The sequence below is a fragment of the Kogia breviceps genome, chromosome 2 (assembly GCF_026419965.1).
Source record: "Kogia breviceps isolate mKogBre1 chromosome 2, mKogBre1 haplotype 1, whole genome shotgun sequence".
In the NCBI taxonomy this organism is placed as follows: Eukaryota; Metazoa; Chordata; class Mammalia; order Artiodactyla; family Physeteridae; genus Kogia; species Kogia breviceps.
This window is the reverse complement of record NC_081311.1, coordinates 75,350,486-75,365,157: the sequence shown is the minus strand read 5'-3', so window position 1 is coordinate 75,365,157 and position 14,672 is coordinate 75,350,486. Positions and strand designations below refer to the sequence as shown.

Genomic DNA, 14,672 nt, shown 5'->3' with positions numbered 1-14,672 from the left:
CACCCTGTCCTGGCAGGCAGAGCAGGACGGGCTCTGGGGACTTCCCTGGCAGTCCGGTGGTTAGGACTCTGCTTTTACTGCCGAGGGCTCAGGTCGATCCCTGGTTGGGGAACCAAGATCCCACAAGCCTTGCAGCGCGGCCAAAAGTTTTCTAAAAAAATTTTTTAAATAGAAGAACTGGCTCTGCCTTAGAGGTGGCTGCTCTGCCCGGGGTGGGGAGTGGTAGGGGTGACATGCCCTCTTTAGTCTTCACCCCTGTACTCCTGTGGCCTTGCCAGCAGGGAAGTCCTCTGGAGGGCACGGCCTGCCCCATCCTTGTAGGCGGGGCCGCGGGAGCACCTTGCAGCCTGATGGGCCTCGGGGACAGGAGGGCGAGGGGTGACGTTTTTCACATAAACCAAGCTTCAAGAAACCGTACTCGGAAATGCCAGGAGGAAGAGCCACATTTACCTTCATGTACCCTCGGGGCCGGCCAGGGCAGGCCCGGGCCCCGGTGGAGGGCTGCAGGCCGGACTCCAGCCAGGAGGCGGCCGGCATGGGGGCCAGAGCCACGCAGCACTTCGGTGCCTTCTCCACAAAGGCCCGGCCTCCAAGAGATGCTGACAATTAAAGCTCTGTTACAGATGCATGATTCATTTTTTTCCTTCTGAATTCCTTCCTATTACCAAATCCTATTTGAATTGACTAAAGGAATCTTCACACTCCTAAATACAGATTCTGCCGCGTTGAGGTTTTCTTCTCCTTCTGTTCTGCCTTTCTGTCCAGTCAGCTTCTTCTGGTGGCTGCTCAAGGGACAAAATGTCATTGTCCACCAATAACCATCCCATTATTGAGCCTTGAGAGGCCCGAGGAGGAGCAGGTAGGATTTCAGAGAATCCCTGCCCTCTCCCCACAGGGCGGGCTGCTGGCAAGCCGGCCTCCCACTCAGGGCCCTCAGGGCAGGGGGAGGGTGCCCGGGGCCTCCCCTTCCCCCCTGGCCTCAGATTCCACAGGGGTCACCCTGCGCTCCTGCACGCAGGCGGGTGACTCTCAGACTCCGTGTGGAAACTGACATAACCTTGGGAGGCACTGCTGTCATTTCTGGGGGTTCCGGCAAGGTGCCACAGAGGAGGGTAGGCTGGAAGGCAGGGCGCAGATCCCCACCTCAACTGGAACTGCACCTCTGGGATCCCCTTCCTGTATGGGGCATCCACTTAAGGCTGCTGCTCATAAGTGTGCTAAGCAGAATCTGGGGCAGCCAGAACTTCCACCCACCAGAACCTCAGGTTTCAGGCGGGAGCCTCTGACCCAGGCTTCCCCTGCTCCAGCCGCAGGAGCCAGGCAGGACCCCAAGGAGCGGCAGGGCGTGGCTGTGAACGAGCAGGATAACAGGGGACAGGGTCCTTCAGAGGCAGGGAGTCTGGGCCCCTAGGGAGGGAGGGGGGTGGGATCCGAGCCATGCTCAAGCCTTTCCAGGAGTGAGTAGCAGCCTCTACTCCACCCGCCAGGCTGCGATGGGGGGGTGCCAGGGTACAGAGAAAAGAACGTATAGCCCTTTTATTTTTAAATGACATCTAATTAGGCTGAGCAACGATTTTCCTTTGTGTTTAAAAACAAATAAAAATCAATTTCCTTCGCCTGAATTGTCATCCTCCTGGCAGACACCCAGAGTGGCAGCCCTGGGATCCTGCTGCACTGCAGGAGCTGGAGACTTCCGTACGCTAACCTGTGGGTGGAGGGCAGCAGGCACCCAGCTCCCTGCTGGGCCTGGACAGTCACGGCCTGTCCAGCGGCCACAGCTTCTCAGAAACAGGACCAGGACATGCGTCTTAACCCTCCAGCAGAAACATCTCCCGCTCCCTGTGCACATTCTCTGCACACAAGCAGCTCTCCTGCCATATGCCCTATGTCCCCTGGCCCTGGGGGCTGGTAACCAGGTGTCTAGCCCAGCCCCCAGGAATACCAGCAGCACAGCTGCCTGCATCCCTCCCCAGGGCAGTGCACCTCCCCGCACACCGCCCTGCACACACTGCTGGCAAGGCAGCTGTCACCCCATTTTCCAGACAAGGAACAAAGCCCCAAGGGTTTAAGTCATCACCCTTAGGCCTTACAGCTCCAAAGTAGGGGAGCTGGGATTTGAACCCTGGTGTGTGTAACCACCACGATCTGAGAGGAAACCCAGGACCATGAGCACAGGCTCAGCAGAAGGAAGGGCAGGTGCGAGGCGAAGGCAGGTGGAGCCGGCCAGGGTCCCCGCGAGATGAGATGGGCAAGGCCTGGCCCAGAAGGAGCCACCTGCTTGCAGTGTGCAAGGAGAAGCCAGTGAGCACAGCATTGTGGGGAGCAGGGCAGGGTCCAGGGGCCAGCTGTGCATGTGCCCGCACGGGACCCCTTGCTGGGCAGCCCGATCCAAACCCTCCCTGAAACAGCTCAGCAGCCTCGCTGCCAATGAGTGACACTCACAGGGAGTTTCCGCCTACTGGGCTGTCCTACACATTCCCAACGCGCCGTCCGAGGCATTATTGACCATTGTCCACATGAGGTGCAGCCCAGGAGGTGAAGGACAGCCTGAGGCCACACTGTCTGGCAGGGCAGAGCCAGGAACAGCCCACGGCTCCTCCCTGCAGGCTGGTTCTTTCTGCCAAGAGTTGAAAGTGAAAGGCAAACTGCCAAGAACACGCCTGCCCCGCTGTGCCCAGGAAATGGGGCCGGTGCCCAAGCACAGAGCAGGGAGCTCTTCTTCGTGGACCAGAGACAGGCAGGATGACAACTAGAACTTTCTACAATTCCTGACACGTGGTTCAGACCCAAAGAGACGAGTGGTAGAAAGGAACGAAAATACTGCAGGGCATTCTCTCAAGACGTAGGAATGGAAACATAAAGAGAAAAATGCATGAAATCCCATGGCCTAAAGACAGCACGGCATATTCTTCTATCCTAGAATACTCATCCACATTGTTCATACATCATATCACCAATGAAACCCTGATGGAGTACCCACACAGAAACGTACAGGTGACAGAATGATGTGGCTGGATATTAATAAACGCAGCTGGATATTAATAAACAAACGATGAACCAAAACAATTCACCCACTTGATCAAAAAACTTCCCTAAATCATGTTTGTGTTCAAGTAGCAATCAAAACTCCAATTAGACACATCAGAAAAGTAACCCTTATAAGAAACCTCCTCATGAAATTCGACATGGCCAAAGCTGTACTCAGAGAAAAATTCATGGACTTCAATATATTTTAAATAAACAGGAGGAAATGAAAACAAACTAAGCACTTGATTTAAAAAGCTAAAAAGAGCTTCTACACAAAACAGACATACAGCAAAGCAAACTAGAGGAAGGAATTACTAAAAGATAAATTAGTGGATTTAAGGAAAGAAAGACAGCAGAACTTGCTGATTACATTCAAGAGCTGATTTTCTTTTGCAAACACAAAAAGATAAACCCCTGGCAATTCTAATCAATAAAAGGATGGAAGAAAGGAAGGAAGCTGGCAGAGAGTGAAAGAGGGAGGGAAGGATAGAGACTGGGAGGGAGGAAAGGAATGAAGAGAGGGAGAAATGCAAAAACAGAGGAATGAAAAAGAGACTCTAACCACAGATGTGGAGAAGAAACTTTAAAAGAATAGATGATGTAAATCTGTGCTAAAAGGTCTGAAAGCATTTTGAACTAGGATATTACCTAGAAAATATGAATAACCGAAATAGACTAAAAATGTTTAGAACGCAAGAAGACCAATAACCATAGTACAAATTAAGTAAGCCGACAGCCAACTAAACCTCAGAGAAATAAAAGCAAGCCCCGGCTGAGCCAGTTTCCAAAATGAATTATTTCAACCCTTGAAGAGTAAGATAATTTTATATGATATTTAAACTATTTCAACTACACAATTCATATTGAAAACCTTTCCTATTCATTTTATGAAGCTAACATAACCATGATTTATAAATGTGACAAATATCTCCCCTAATAGAAAAGTCGGTATAAATTCTTACCTATGAATATAGATGAAAAATACCCCAAGCAACATATCGGCAGAATGAACCCAGCAGCATTTCAAAGCACAATCGAGCCTGACCCAGTGGGATTTATTCCAGAAACAGGATGATTTAGCTCAGAAAAGCTAATAAGTCAACACATTAATAGGTCCAAGGAGGAAAGGAATTTGATGATTCTGCTATATACAGGAAAGCCTCATATGATATCCATGCTTGGCGTACACTCTCGACAATTAGTGTAGGAATGAAATGTACTTCATGATGAAGATTATGTATTTGAAATTTAGGGCCAATTTCAGACTTAACAGTAAAACATTAGAGGCCACCTCATTAAAATGAAGATCAAGCCAAGGACAACTGCTAGAGATATGGGGATATATGTATACGTACAGCTGATTCCATTTATTATAAAGCAGAAATTAACACACCATTGTAAAGCAATTATACTCCAATAAAGATGTTAAAAAATAAAAAATAAATTAAAAAATAAAGTTGCTTTGTACCTTTCAGAAAACACACTAAGATAAGAAAATGTTAACAAGATACATCAGAAATGAATTAAATTCATTCCTGGGTTTTCCAGGGAGCCCAACTGAAAAAATCTGTTCAAAATACTGAGAGTTTAATTACCAATTACCTAACATACATTTTTTAAAGATCACTGTCTTACCTATCAACCTCGCCTGGAGACAGGTATTCCCATCCCCAAAGACATCCCAACTCAGTCCACGTGGAGTGCGTGCTTTCACCCCAGCGGCAGAAGGGAGGAGGGTGTGTGTGAGCCAGTGCCTGTGTGTGTGTGCGTGCGTGCGTGCCCAGGGTCTCCCAGCTCTGCAGGTCTCCCAGCCTCTGGGCAGGGACGTGTTGCTTCCAGTGGGCGTGCACTGCCACCCAGGTCAGCCACCCGGCCCACAGCCCCCTTACTGGCCACCCGCCTGACACCGCAGCATTCTGCCCTCTGGGCTGGGCACCTCTAGGGGCCTGCCACCCCTCTTCTAATGATGTTGCACGGGGCCCTGGTGCACGCAGGGTGTCCAGGCTCTGGGGTCGGCCAGCCCCAGAATGAATGTCGGTTCTTCCCGCTCTGCTCATGGTGCTGCCTTACACCTCAGAGCCTCAGCTTCCTCTTGTGTCACTGGAACAGCGACCTCGTGAGGGTTAAAGGAGACGCGAGAGCTGGCTCCAAGTCCTCTGACTCACACTCGCCACAGGCAGGGGGTGGCTCGTGAGGCAGCCACACTGACCTTTGGGAAATGCCGAGGGCTTGGCCCCAGCCAGGCAGGCCGGTGTGAGCGGGACAGTGAGGGTGGGGTTCTTCCACTGGAGGCTGAGACACAGGGAAGTGGGTTTGCCAGAGAAACCCCACCGGCTGGCCGGTGACCATGAGGCCACAGGGTCAGAGCTCTTGGGGGCTGCAGGGCTCCAGGGGGTAAGAAGCGAAGAACCACGGTGGAGGTCCCTGGCTGCTTTCCTCTGGAGTCCCCGGGGCCACTGTCCACGTGCTCCCACCTGACCGATCACCCAGGGCCCTCCAACCTGTCTGCCTCTGGGCTCCCCTTGTCCTGGAACCCACAGGGCTCCAGCCAGCCCAGAACCTGGCATAGTGGACATCCTGGGCAGGGGGCCAGCTGTGACCCCTGACACCCTGGCTGAACTCAGGCAAGCCACAGCACCTGTGGGCCTCGGCTTCCCCACATGTAACACACGGAAGCAGAACTAGGCAGTCTCCGCGGGCCATTCCAGCCCTCGTGTCTGTTTCTTCCTTCCCTCACTTATTCAGTCAACAAACATCCCTGAGGTCCTACTGATCTGTGCTGCACACTTGGAAATGGAAGAACCCGTGGAGCTCAGTATGTGCCAGTAGGGGTAGAAGTAACACTGCAGTGCAGTATGAGAGACTCAGGATTAGACGTCTGTGCTGGCTGGGTGTTGAGGGGGCACAAGGGTGGAAGGACTGTCTCTGTAGGGAGAAGTCAAGGAGGGGCTCCTGGAGGAGGTGATTTGGAGGTGGGCTTCCAAGGATGACCAGGGGGTTTCCAGTGGGTTAGGAGAACGAAGAGCAGGGAGATAAAACAGGTCTCCTGGCTGACCTGTTTTTATCAGGATTGTTTGTCAGGACTGTGACACCACAGTCCTGACAGACCAGCCCTCTTCTGGTCACTCAACAGCAGCTCCCCAGAGGGTGAGGGCCAAGGAGCCCAGCACTGTGGAGGGTGCGGGCAGCTTCCACAGGTACCTCAGCTCCGTCTCTCAAGTCAAACCCTACCCATCCCAAAGCCAGTGTGTGACTCCCCACCCCCAAGCAGCTCTCTCAGATGGCCTAGCCCACAAAGACCCTGCACCACTGTGGTCCCTGTGCTTGGTGGGTACGTGACCTACAGGCGGTACTGCCCCCAGTGCTCCTGAACCTCGGACGGGACGGCAGCCAGGTCGACACAAGATGCTGTGGCCCCCCACCTCATCTTGCCTCCCCCGGTGGAGCTCACACGAACCTCCTCCAACCCCAGCAGCAGGCAGGCCCAGCAAGATGAGGGCGTGGTGCCTGGACCAGGCTGTCCTAAGCCAACAGGTACAGGTGTAGGCGGCGTGGCCAGGAGGCAGCAAGGGCTTGCAGGATGGAGCAAGTTGGCGCTCCAAATTAGCACCCCAGGCCAGACCCTCCCCTAACTCCATACTCCCAGCCGGTGCCAGGTGACATCGCCCCAGGGTGTCAACCTGTCCCACCTCCTCCCCGACCCCCTCTGCTCCACCTGCATCCTTTCCCGCCTCTCCTTCCTGGAGTCGGCTGTCTCCTCTCCATCTCTACACCACAGCTCCACCATCAGCAAGGCCACCTGCTTTACCTTCAGAGTAAATCGGCCCTTCTCTCCTCCTCTGCTGCTACCTCCCTGGACTGAGCCCGTGGCCCCTGCGCTGGCCAGACCACCTGCTTACGCTCACCAGCTCTGCTCCTGACACCAGCCTCCAGTCTTGTCCTCTTCGAAGCCTTGCCTGACCTCTTCCTGCACTGCCACTTATCTCCCTCCCTCTCCTCCAGCAGGTCCTCAGGCTGAGGCCTCCCCTGACTGCCCCACCCAAGGCACAAACAGCTGCCCCACACTGGTGGTCAGTGTGCTGGGCACCAAACGTGTTGGACCCCTGCTCGCCAGGCTGAGCAGAATTGTCATTCCTGGTCCTAGTGAGATTGAGAGGGGCCCTGTGACTCTGCTGGCTCAAGAGCAGTGAGTAGAAGTGACGTGTGGCACTCTGAACTGGGGCACTGAAAGGTTAGTGCAAGGGCCTCTCTCCCTCTCTGCCATGGGACCTGTCAGCCCAGGTCCTTGAGTGAGGAAGCCTTGGAGCAGGGCCCCGCCAAACCATGAAGAACTCGCTGATAAGTGAAAATTACAACGTGTTGTTATAAGCTCCTGGCTTCGGGGGTTGTTTGGTTACTGCTGATAACCTAAACTACCCTGCCCTCGATATGCACCCTTGATATGTTCTATTCCTCTTTCCTGCTTTACTTTTTCTCTTTAGCACTTATCACCATGTAACATTCCATGTTCCATTTATTGATTGTGCTTTTCTTTTCCCTGTCTGTCTTGCTAAAAGGTGAGCCATGAGGACAGGGACTGTGGTGTCTCTGGTTTCCTGCTGAATCCATGGTGCCTGCACACAGCATGTGCTCAATAAATGCGCACTGAATCAGTGAAAGAACGAAGGAATAAATGAGTCCTGCTTCTTGGGCACAGCCAGGCCCAGTCAGCCCAGCTGTGGCCCCCTTCTGTGCCCCACCTGCACTGAGCCTGAGGTCTCCGGTCTACGCCAGTCAGCTCCAGGCTGAGGGCTTAGAACAGCGGCACCTGAATCACATTGCCTGATTGCCTCAAAGAAAGGGTTTGAGCCATGGAAATGCAACACTGCCTCATGCTCGGGATTCATTCCAGGCCAGGTTCTCAGCCTCCCTTCCTGTAGAAAGGAAGCTGCCCCTCACCTTGGGGTCCACACCCCTGGAAGCCCCAGGCTGGGCCTCACTCTCCTTAAATACACAGGTGTCTGTGGGCCCACACAGGCACAGTCCTGCCCGCCCTGCCTCTCCCTCTTTCTCACACACACACCCCATATATAAACATGCCCACATTTTCACATACTCTCACTCTCGCCCACACATCGCACATACACTCCTCCCACGTGCCCACCTCATCACAGACCTCCTCTCCCCGCACCTCCTCCAGGGCAAACAGGTGGTTCTGTGTTCAAATCCAGAAAAGGATCCATTGTCGTCTTGGCGCTTATAAGCCTGCCTGTGCCAGTCTCAGGGCAGCCACCCTCCTGCGACCCTGTCACTGGGGCTGCTGTCTCCTGCCTCTCCGGCCCTGGCCACCCCACAGGGGTCTCTACCAGGTGTGCAGGTGCCGGGCGGCCATAGACTATCACCGGCGTCCGCAGGCCATGCCAGGAAAAGCAGTGGCAGCCTGGGCTGCCCATCCGTCCTGAGCCCTGGGCGCAGCCCACCTGACAGCTGGTGCCCCAGTGGGGACCCACAGAGAGAGTGGTTCCCAAGGTCAGGCTTCCTCCGGGCCTGGCCAAAGATGTTCTCAGGATGGCCACACTCCTTTTGCGGAGGTCAGGACCGCTTCCCGAGCTCGGCGGCGCAGGAACCCCTGACCCTGCAGTCCGACTGCAACCAAGGGGTTGCCCTGAGAGCTCGTCCACTTCACCGCCTCCGCGACCCGCTGCCCCGCACCTGCCACGCTCTGCAGCCCTACCTGGTGCTCCAGAAACATCCTGGCTGCCTGCTCCCAGCGCTGTCTCGGCGTCCCGCGCGCGGCCGCTTCTCTCCCCGCGCGCCACGGCAGCTCCAACCCTCCGCCCCGCCGGCGGACCCCACGCCCGCCTCCTCCCGGGAGGCGGGGCCGGGCCAGGGCCGGGAACGCTAGGGTTCTGGATGGGGCGGAGGTAAGGGGTCCAGGGGTAGCGAGGGACGGGGTGGGGCCGAGGGACCTCGAGGCAGGACCAGGGGAGGGGCCGGGGCATCGTGGAGTTCAAGGGGGCGTGGCGCAGGGGGCGGGCAAAGGACCCGAGGGGCGGGGCGCTGCTTGGAGGGCGGTGGCGAAGGTGCAGGGGTTGGGGCGCCGGGAGGGGCGCGGCATGGGCAGGGTGCACAGGCCTGGCGCTGGATTTGGGGGCGCTGGGAGTGCCGACGGAGCGGGCCGTGGCGTCAGGACGGAGGCCATGGCAGGGTGTCGGTGCTGGGTGCGTCGGGTGGGCTTGCGAAGGGGCGCCGTGTGGGTCGGTGCTTAGCGCGCGGTAGGCGCGGTCGTGCTGGTGAGATCCAGCTAACGGAGAGCGCCCTGCGCCCCCATATCCTCCCTCGAGCCTCTCTTCCCCATCCCCGACCTCACCTCATCGTAGAGGTCCACTACAGAGCTATGGTAGGTGCTTGGCCAGCGTCTGGCTTGAATGCCTCCCCTCACAGGGCTCTCACTCCACACAGCTCTGGCCTCGAGCGTCCCACGGAACTCTCTGTCCTTCCGTTTCCTTGAGTGAACACAGGGGACACGGCAGCTGCTTTTGTGGGAGGACTACTCTAAGACACGGCGTGTGTCGGACCTGGCACATGGCACAGTGAGGCGTCCTCCCGCCCCCAGGAGCCCCGGCGCTCAGAAAGAATCCTGTCGGGTGACGGATCTACCCCTCCCCCGTGTTCCTGCGTTGCCCCCAACCCGGGCTCTGAGAATCTGAAAGGAAAAGGTGGACTGAGGGAAGAGCGCCCTCTCTGGGAGATCTAGAACCGGAAGGCCCAGAGGCTGAGTGGGGAGAGAGAAGGAGTGGGGTGGCATCTGGGAGAGCTCATGAACAAGCCCTGGGGCTGGGATGGGGAGCGGTGATGCTGTCAGTGTCCAGGTAAGTCCCAGGACGCCGACCCCAGCAGCCTGTGAGACAGCCATCTCTCTTCCCAGCTACCCATTCTCCTTTGCCTGTTCTCTCACCAGTAGCAAGATTGGCCCTGAGGCTGAGTCCTGCTAGACAGCTATTTCCATCTTGAGGAATCAGGGGCTGTGCTGAGTCCCTTCACCAGCCTCCTCCAAGAGAATGCAGGAGTTTGGAGACAGCCGTCCTTCTCTTAGAGGTCTGCCCCCACCCCCACTTTCTCTACTAAGACTGGAACCCAGATCTCACTGCTCCAGCACCTGCTCCTGTGGCTGGGCAGTCGGGAAGAGGCGGGCAACATCAGCAGAAATGGCCAGGGCAGGCTTCCCTGGTGGCGCAGTGGTTGAGAGTCCGCCTGCCGATGCAGGGTAAGCGGGTTCGTGCCCCGGTCCGGGAGGATCCCACATGCTGCGGAGCGGCTGGGCCCGTGAGCCATGGCCGCTGAGCCTGCGTGTCCGGAGCCTGTGCTCCGCAAAGGGAGAGGCCACAGCAGTGAGAGGCCCGCGTACCACAAAAAAAAAAAAAAAAAAAAGAAAAGAAAAGAAATGGCCAGGGCTGCAGACTGCTGGCACATCAGCCCCCCAAGCTTTCACACCGTCCGTCTCCCCCTGATGCTTCTGCATCTCATTTCAGGCCAGTCAGAGGATGCAAAGCTAACACTGGCCTCTGCAGGGGACTTGTGGAACCAGGACCAGCCTGGGCCCTTGGTCCTGAGCCCGCCCAGACACTCTTTCCCTTCAGACAGCTCCAGAGTGCCAAGAGGGGTGAGGGGTTTTTCCCTGAGGGAGCCTGCCAGGCACCTACCCCTGTGGTCCTCAGCCCTACCCCACAGCCCTGCAGGACATCTGGGCCCTCAGGCAGCCACAGTATTTCCTCAGGAAGTCCACGTGGGCAATTAACACCCTCTGCACCCCGAGCAAACCTTCCCCTCTGCTTCTCTAGATGCTATGGCCCAGAGGAGGTGGCTAGGCCCATATGCAGCACCTCTGCACCTTTCTGTACATGCTCACTCACAGATTTCACAAGCATCCCTAAGAACCTTGATAAGGTAGATGCTTCCCCAGGAGGAAGGAGCACCCTCTGTCAGTAGTCTCTGCAATGGGAATGTCCTCAAAGACACAGGTGGTGCTCACTCGCCTTTGCTCACAGGTGTGACCTCAGCATTCACGTGTGTACATGGACTACATCCGCATCCCAAGACAGCAGCGAGATGGGCGTGCCAGGACTGTCCCCTGCCTGGGTGCTCCTCTGCTTGAACCTGTGGGTGGGGCTGGGCGTAGAGAGCAAGTTGCTGCAGGGAGGACTTGTGGGGACCGGCGCAGGAACACAATGACCTTGCCAGAGCTGGCTTTAGAAAGTGGAGAAGGAACCAGCTGTGGTGCAGCTAGCAGACATGTGCTGGGGGCTTCTGGAAAGGTGAGGCACCCCAGATGATGTGAGCTGGCCATGAGGCCGGGAACAGTGCATCCATCCCGTGACCATGAGAGGATGCTCTGAGCAAAGAGCAAGGAAGCCTGATTCCAGAATGACAGTGACCCTGGACAAGTGATCCTCACAAGTACGGACACCTGGGACAGACGGGAAACTGGGACAGGAGGCTGGACTCACTGCTACAAGCTCCTAATTAGTATCCTTGCTTCCACCTGTCCTGCCTCAACTCAGCAGCTGGACTGGCCCTGTTAAAACCTGAGTCAGGTCCTGTCCCTCCTCTGCCCAGACCCTCAGTGAAATGAAAGCCAGGGTCCTAGTGGCCCTGCAGGCCCCACTGGCCTGCCCCCATTCGAAACCTCCCACCTTCCACTCACCTCTGCCCCCGCCGGCCCTGCATGTCTGCATGGCTCTCCCGCTTGGGTCTTTACTGACGTGTCACCTTCTCGGTGACATATTTACAGTGTTAACCTCCACTCCCACACTTCCTCTCCCACTGAACTTTCCTTCTCATGGCTACTTCAGTCTGACATATTCTTCCTACTTCCTTATTTGTTAGTCTCCTCTAGGGAGAATTCGAGCTCCATGAGTGCAGGGCCTTTGTCTGTTTTGTTCACTGCTGTGCCCCAGTGACTGTGACATGTTTGCATATGGTGGCACTTGACACCTATCTGTTGAATGAATATGTGTGTGTGTATGTCTGTGTATAACCGTGCAGATATAGATATAGGTGTATGTATCTAGTATAGGCCTCATATCCAGAATATATAAAGAACTCATAAAAATCAAAAAAGTCAGAAGACCCAACTTTTTAAAAATAGGCGAAAGACTTGAAGAGGTACTCTACCAAAAAAGATATCCAAAAGGGTGATACACATAAGAAAAAGCATTCATTAGTCATCAGCGGAAGGAAAATTAACACCACAGTGTGATACTGCTGTACACCCACCAGGATGGCTAAAATGAAAAGGCAGAAATATCCAAGTGCTGGCAAGGATGTGGCACAATGGAAACTCCCAGCCGCTGGTGGTGGGAGCTGAACTGGTAAAGCCACGTGAGAAGATGGACCCATACTGCCTACAAAAGTCGAGCATATACAGGCCCAGAAACTCCTCCCTGGGTGTAGACCCACCAGAAATGCTTACATACTCACACCCAAAGACCCATCCATGAGTGTTTATAGCAGCACTCTTCACAGTGGTTCTAAACTGGGAACCACCCAGCCGCCCTCCACAGCCAGGAGGTGTAGTCACTCAGGGAGCACCCCACAGCAATGAGAATGAACGAAGACAGCCACACACAAGGAGCGGTCTCAACCACCATCACATGAAGCAAAAGAAATCAGGCGCGAAAGAACATCTAAACAGGATCCTACGGGGCTGCGGCTGGGTGCTGGTCACCCACGTGCTCACCCCGTGAAAAGTCACCGAGCTGCAATATTTATGACTCATGCACTTGGCTGTATGTACATTACACTTCAAAATAGTTTATGGTTTAAAAAAAGAAATAACTTCCCAAGCAGAGCAGGCAAAGCTGTCTGAGCCCCAAGGCCCTTCCAAGTCTGCTGTGAGCCACAACTCAGAGAAGCCGAACTGGGGAAAGGAGCATTTTAAGGACCCTGGTGGTCTCTGCCTCCCTCTCCTCATTCCCCTCAAGATCAAAGGCCCCTCTGACAAAAAAAAAAAAAAAAAAAAAAAAAAAAAAGCCTGCTCCTTCCTTTAAAAAGGTACAGCCTGCAAGGTTTTAGTTTTGCAAGATGCAAGGTGGCCTAATGTGGGGTGACCAACTTTGAAGAACAGAGGAAGCAGGAACCCAAGTGCCCACACAGGTAGTGCCCACGCCAGCATCACGACAAAGACCCTGCAGAGGCTAAAACCTCGGAAGCTAGGGTCCCAGGGCAGGGGGGTGGGGGGCAGGCTGCCAGAAGGCGCAGGTGAAAGTCTGATGGTATCTGCGGGACCACGCAGGGGTGGGCCCCAATGGCGGGTGAGCAGGTTACGTGCAGCCTCTGCTCCTGCACGGACTCCCCTCCCCAGGCTGCCCAGCTGGGGCCACCCTCCTCCATCCCCACCAGCCACTTATCACCCAGGGCAGCCGTGCAGGCAGAGCTTCGGCTCCAACTCTGAGTGCGATGGATGAGGTGGGCGCCTCTCTGAGTTATCGTTTCCTGGGTGTAAAGCAGGGTTCATGACACCCAACTCACAGGATGGCTGGCAAAACATGAAGCCAAATGAATCAAGCACTTGGTGAGCCCTAGAGACTTCTCAGTTTCTAGTTCCGAGGGCTTGAGCTGTCCAGGGGCTCTACGCCTGCCCTGGGAAATAGCCAGGGCCGCCTGCACTCAGCAACTGTCCACTGAGAGGCCCTCTCCTGTTGCCTCCACGCCCCGCCCCCCAGGAGCGCTCAACAGGACCCGGCTGGGCCATGGTGTGGCCTGAGGGCCAGTCAGCACTCTGGATGGTCAGGGTTGCCCTGCGGCAATTACACCCATGCAAACCCGTGCGCTTCAGGGCACGCATGGCCGACGCCCTGGGGAAGGGCAAAGAGCCGATTCTCCTCAGCTGCTGACCCTGTCCCCGGGCGACCTGGAGCAGCTGGGCACGATGTCCACTGAGAAACACGCACGGGTCTCTGCATTTCCCTAACCCTGTCTTATTAATACTCCCTTTTGGAGAATAATGTTGGAAGCAAACAAATCATTACGGTTTTAGGTACCACTGAAGCACCAGGTATGGAGGAGGGCAAATGGGGGGACAGCTGACCGTTCTGATGCCCCCCTCATATCACAGAGGTTACTGCTCTGCCTTAAAAACCAGCCCCCAGCAGGGCAGGATCCCCCACGAGCCTCTCCCCATAGCTTGTCCTCCACTGCAGGGAGAACTGCCCGCTCACCCCGGGTGTGTAACTTGCTGCATGCGTGTAACCGGGCGTGTAACTAACTGTGACTAACAGCACAGACTGCTTGGGCCAGCGGCCGCTTGCTGCACCCCGGCCCTGTCATCACTCTCCCGTCAACAAGCTGGGGAAGGAGCAGGTGGAGATGGGACTTCAGCTGGCCACAGGGCTGTGTGGTCCCTGCAGCACGGCCCTCTCCACTGCCCCAGCTCTCACGCCTCCCCCACCAGGCGCAGGGACCAGTGGGTGCGGTAGGGGTACCGAGGAGCCAGGTGGGCTGGCCACCAATCCCGGCTGGCAGTGGCGGGCAGAGCACGGACCCGAGCCCAGGCAGAGGTGGAGCCACCTGCCCAGGGCGGCCTGCAGGAGCCCCTGGGCTGACGCCCTGGTGCCGATGGGGAGTGGGCCAGGATGGGGGGCGGGGACGAGCAAGCACCAGGAGGG

At 55.9% G+C, this 14,672-nt stretch overlaps 1 protein-coding gene across 6 annotated transcripts in view; it reads right to left on the bottom strand.

Moving 5' to 3' along the window:
• The window catches only part of RASGEF1A (RasGEF domain family member 1A), a 93,691-nt gene that overhangs the window by 29,950 nt on the left and 49,069 nt on the right, over positions 1 to 14,672 (bottom strand). For 2 of the 6 annotated variants that reach the window (XM_067025620.1, XM_067025621.1), the window contains exon 1: positions 9,377 to 9,400. The exons of 2 other annotated variants lie outside the window; for them this stretch is intronic. Coding sequence is in view for 2 of the 4 variants with exons in the window: in XM_067025622.1 (XP_066881723.1) it covers positions 8,741 to 8,758 (18 nt within the window). In the remaining 2 variants the exon portion in view is untranslated. Of the gene's footprint in view, positions 1 to 8,740; positions 8,901 to 9,376; positions 9,401 to 14,672 lie in introns of those variants that run through there. 2 more of the 6 variants (XM_067025622.1, XM_059055074.2) reach the window with 1 other exon arrangement.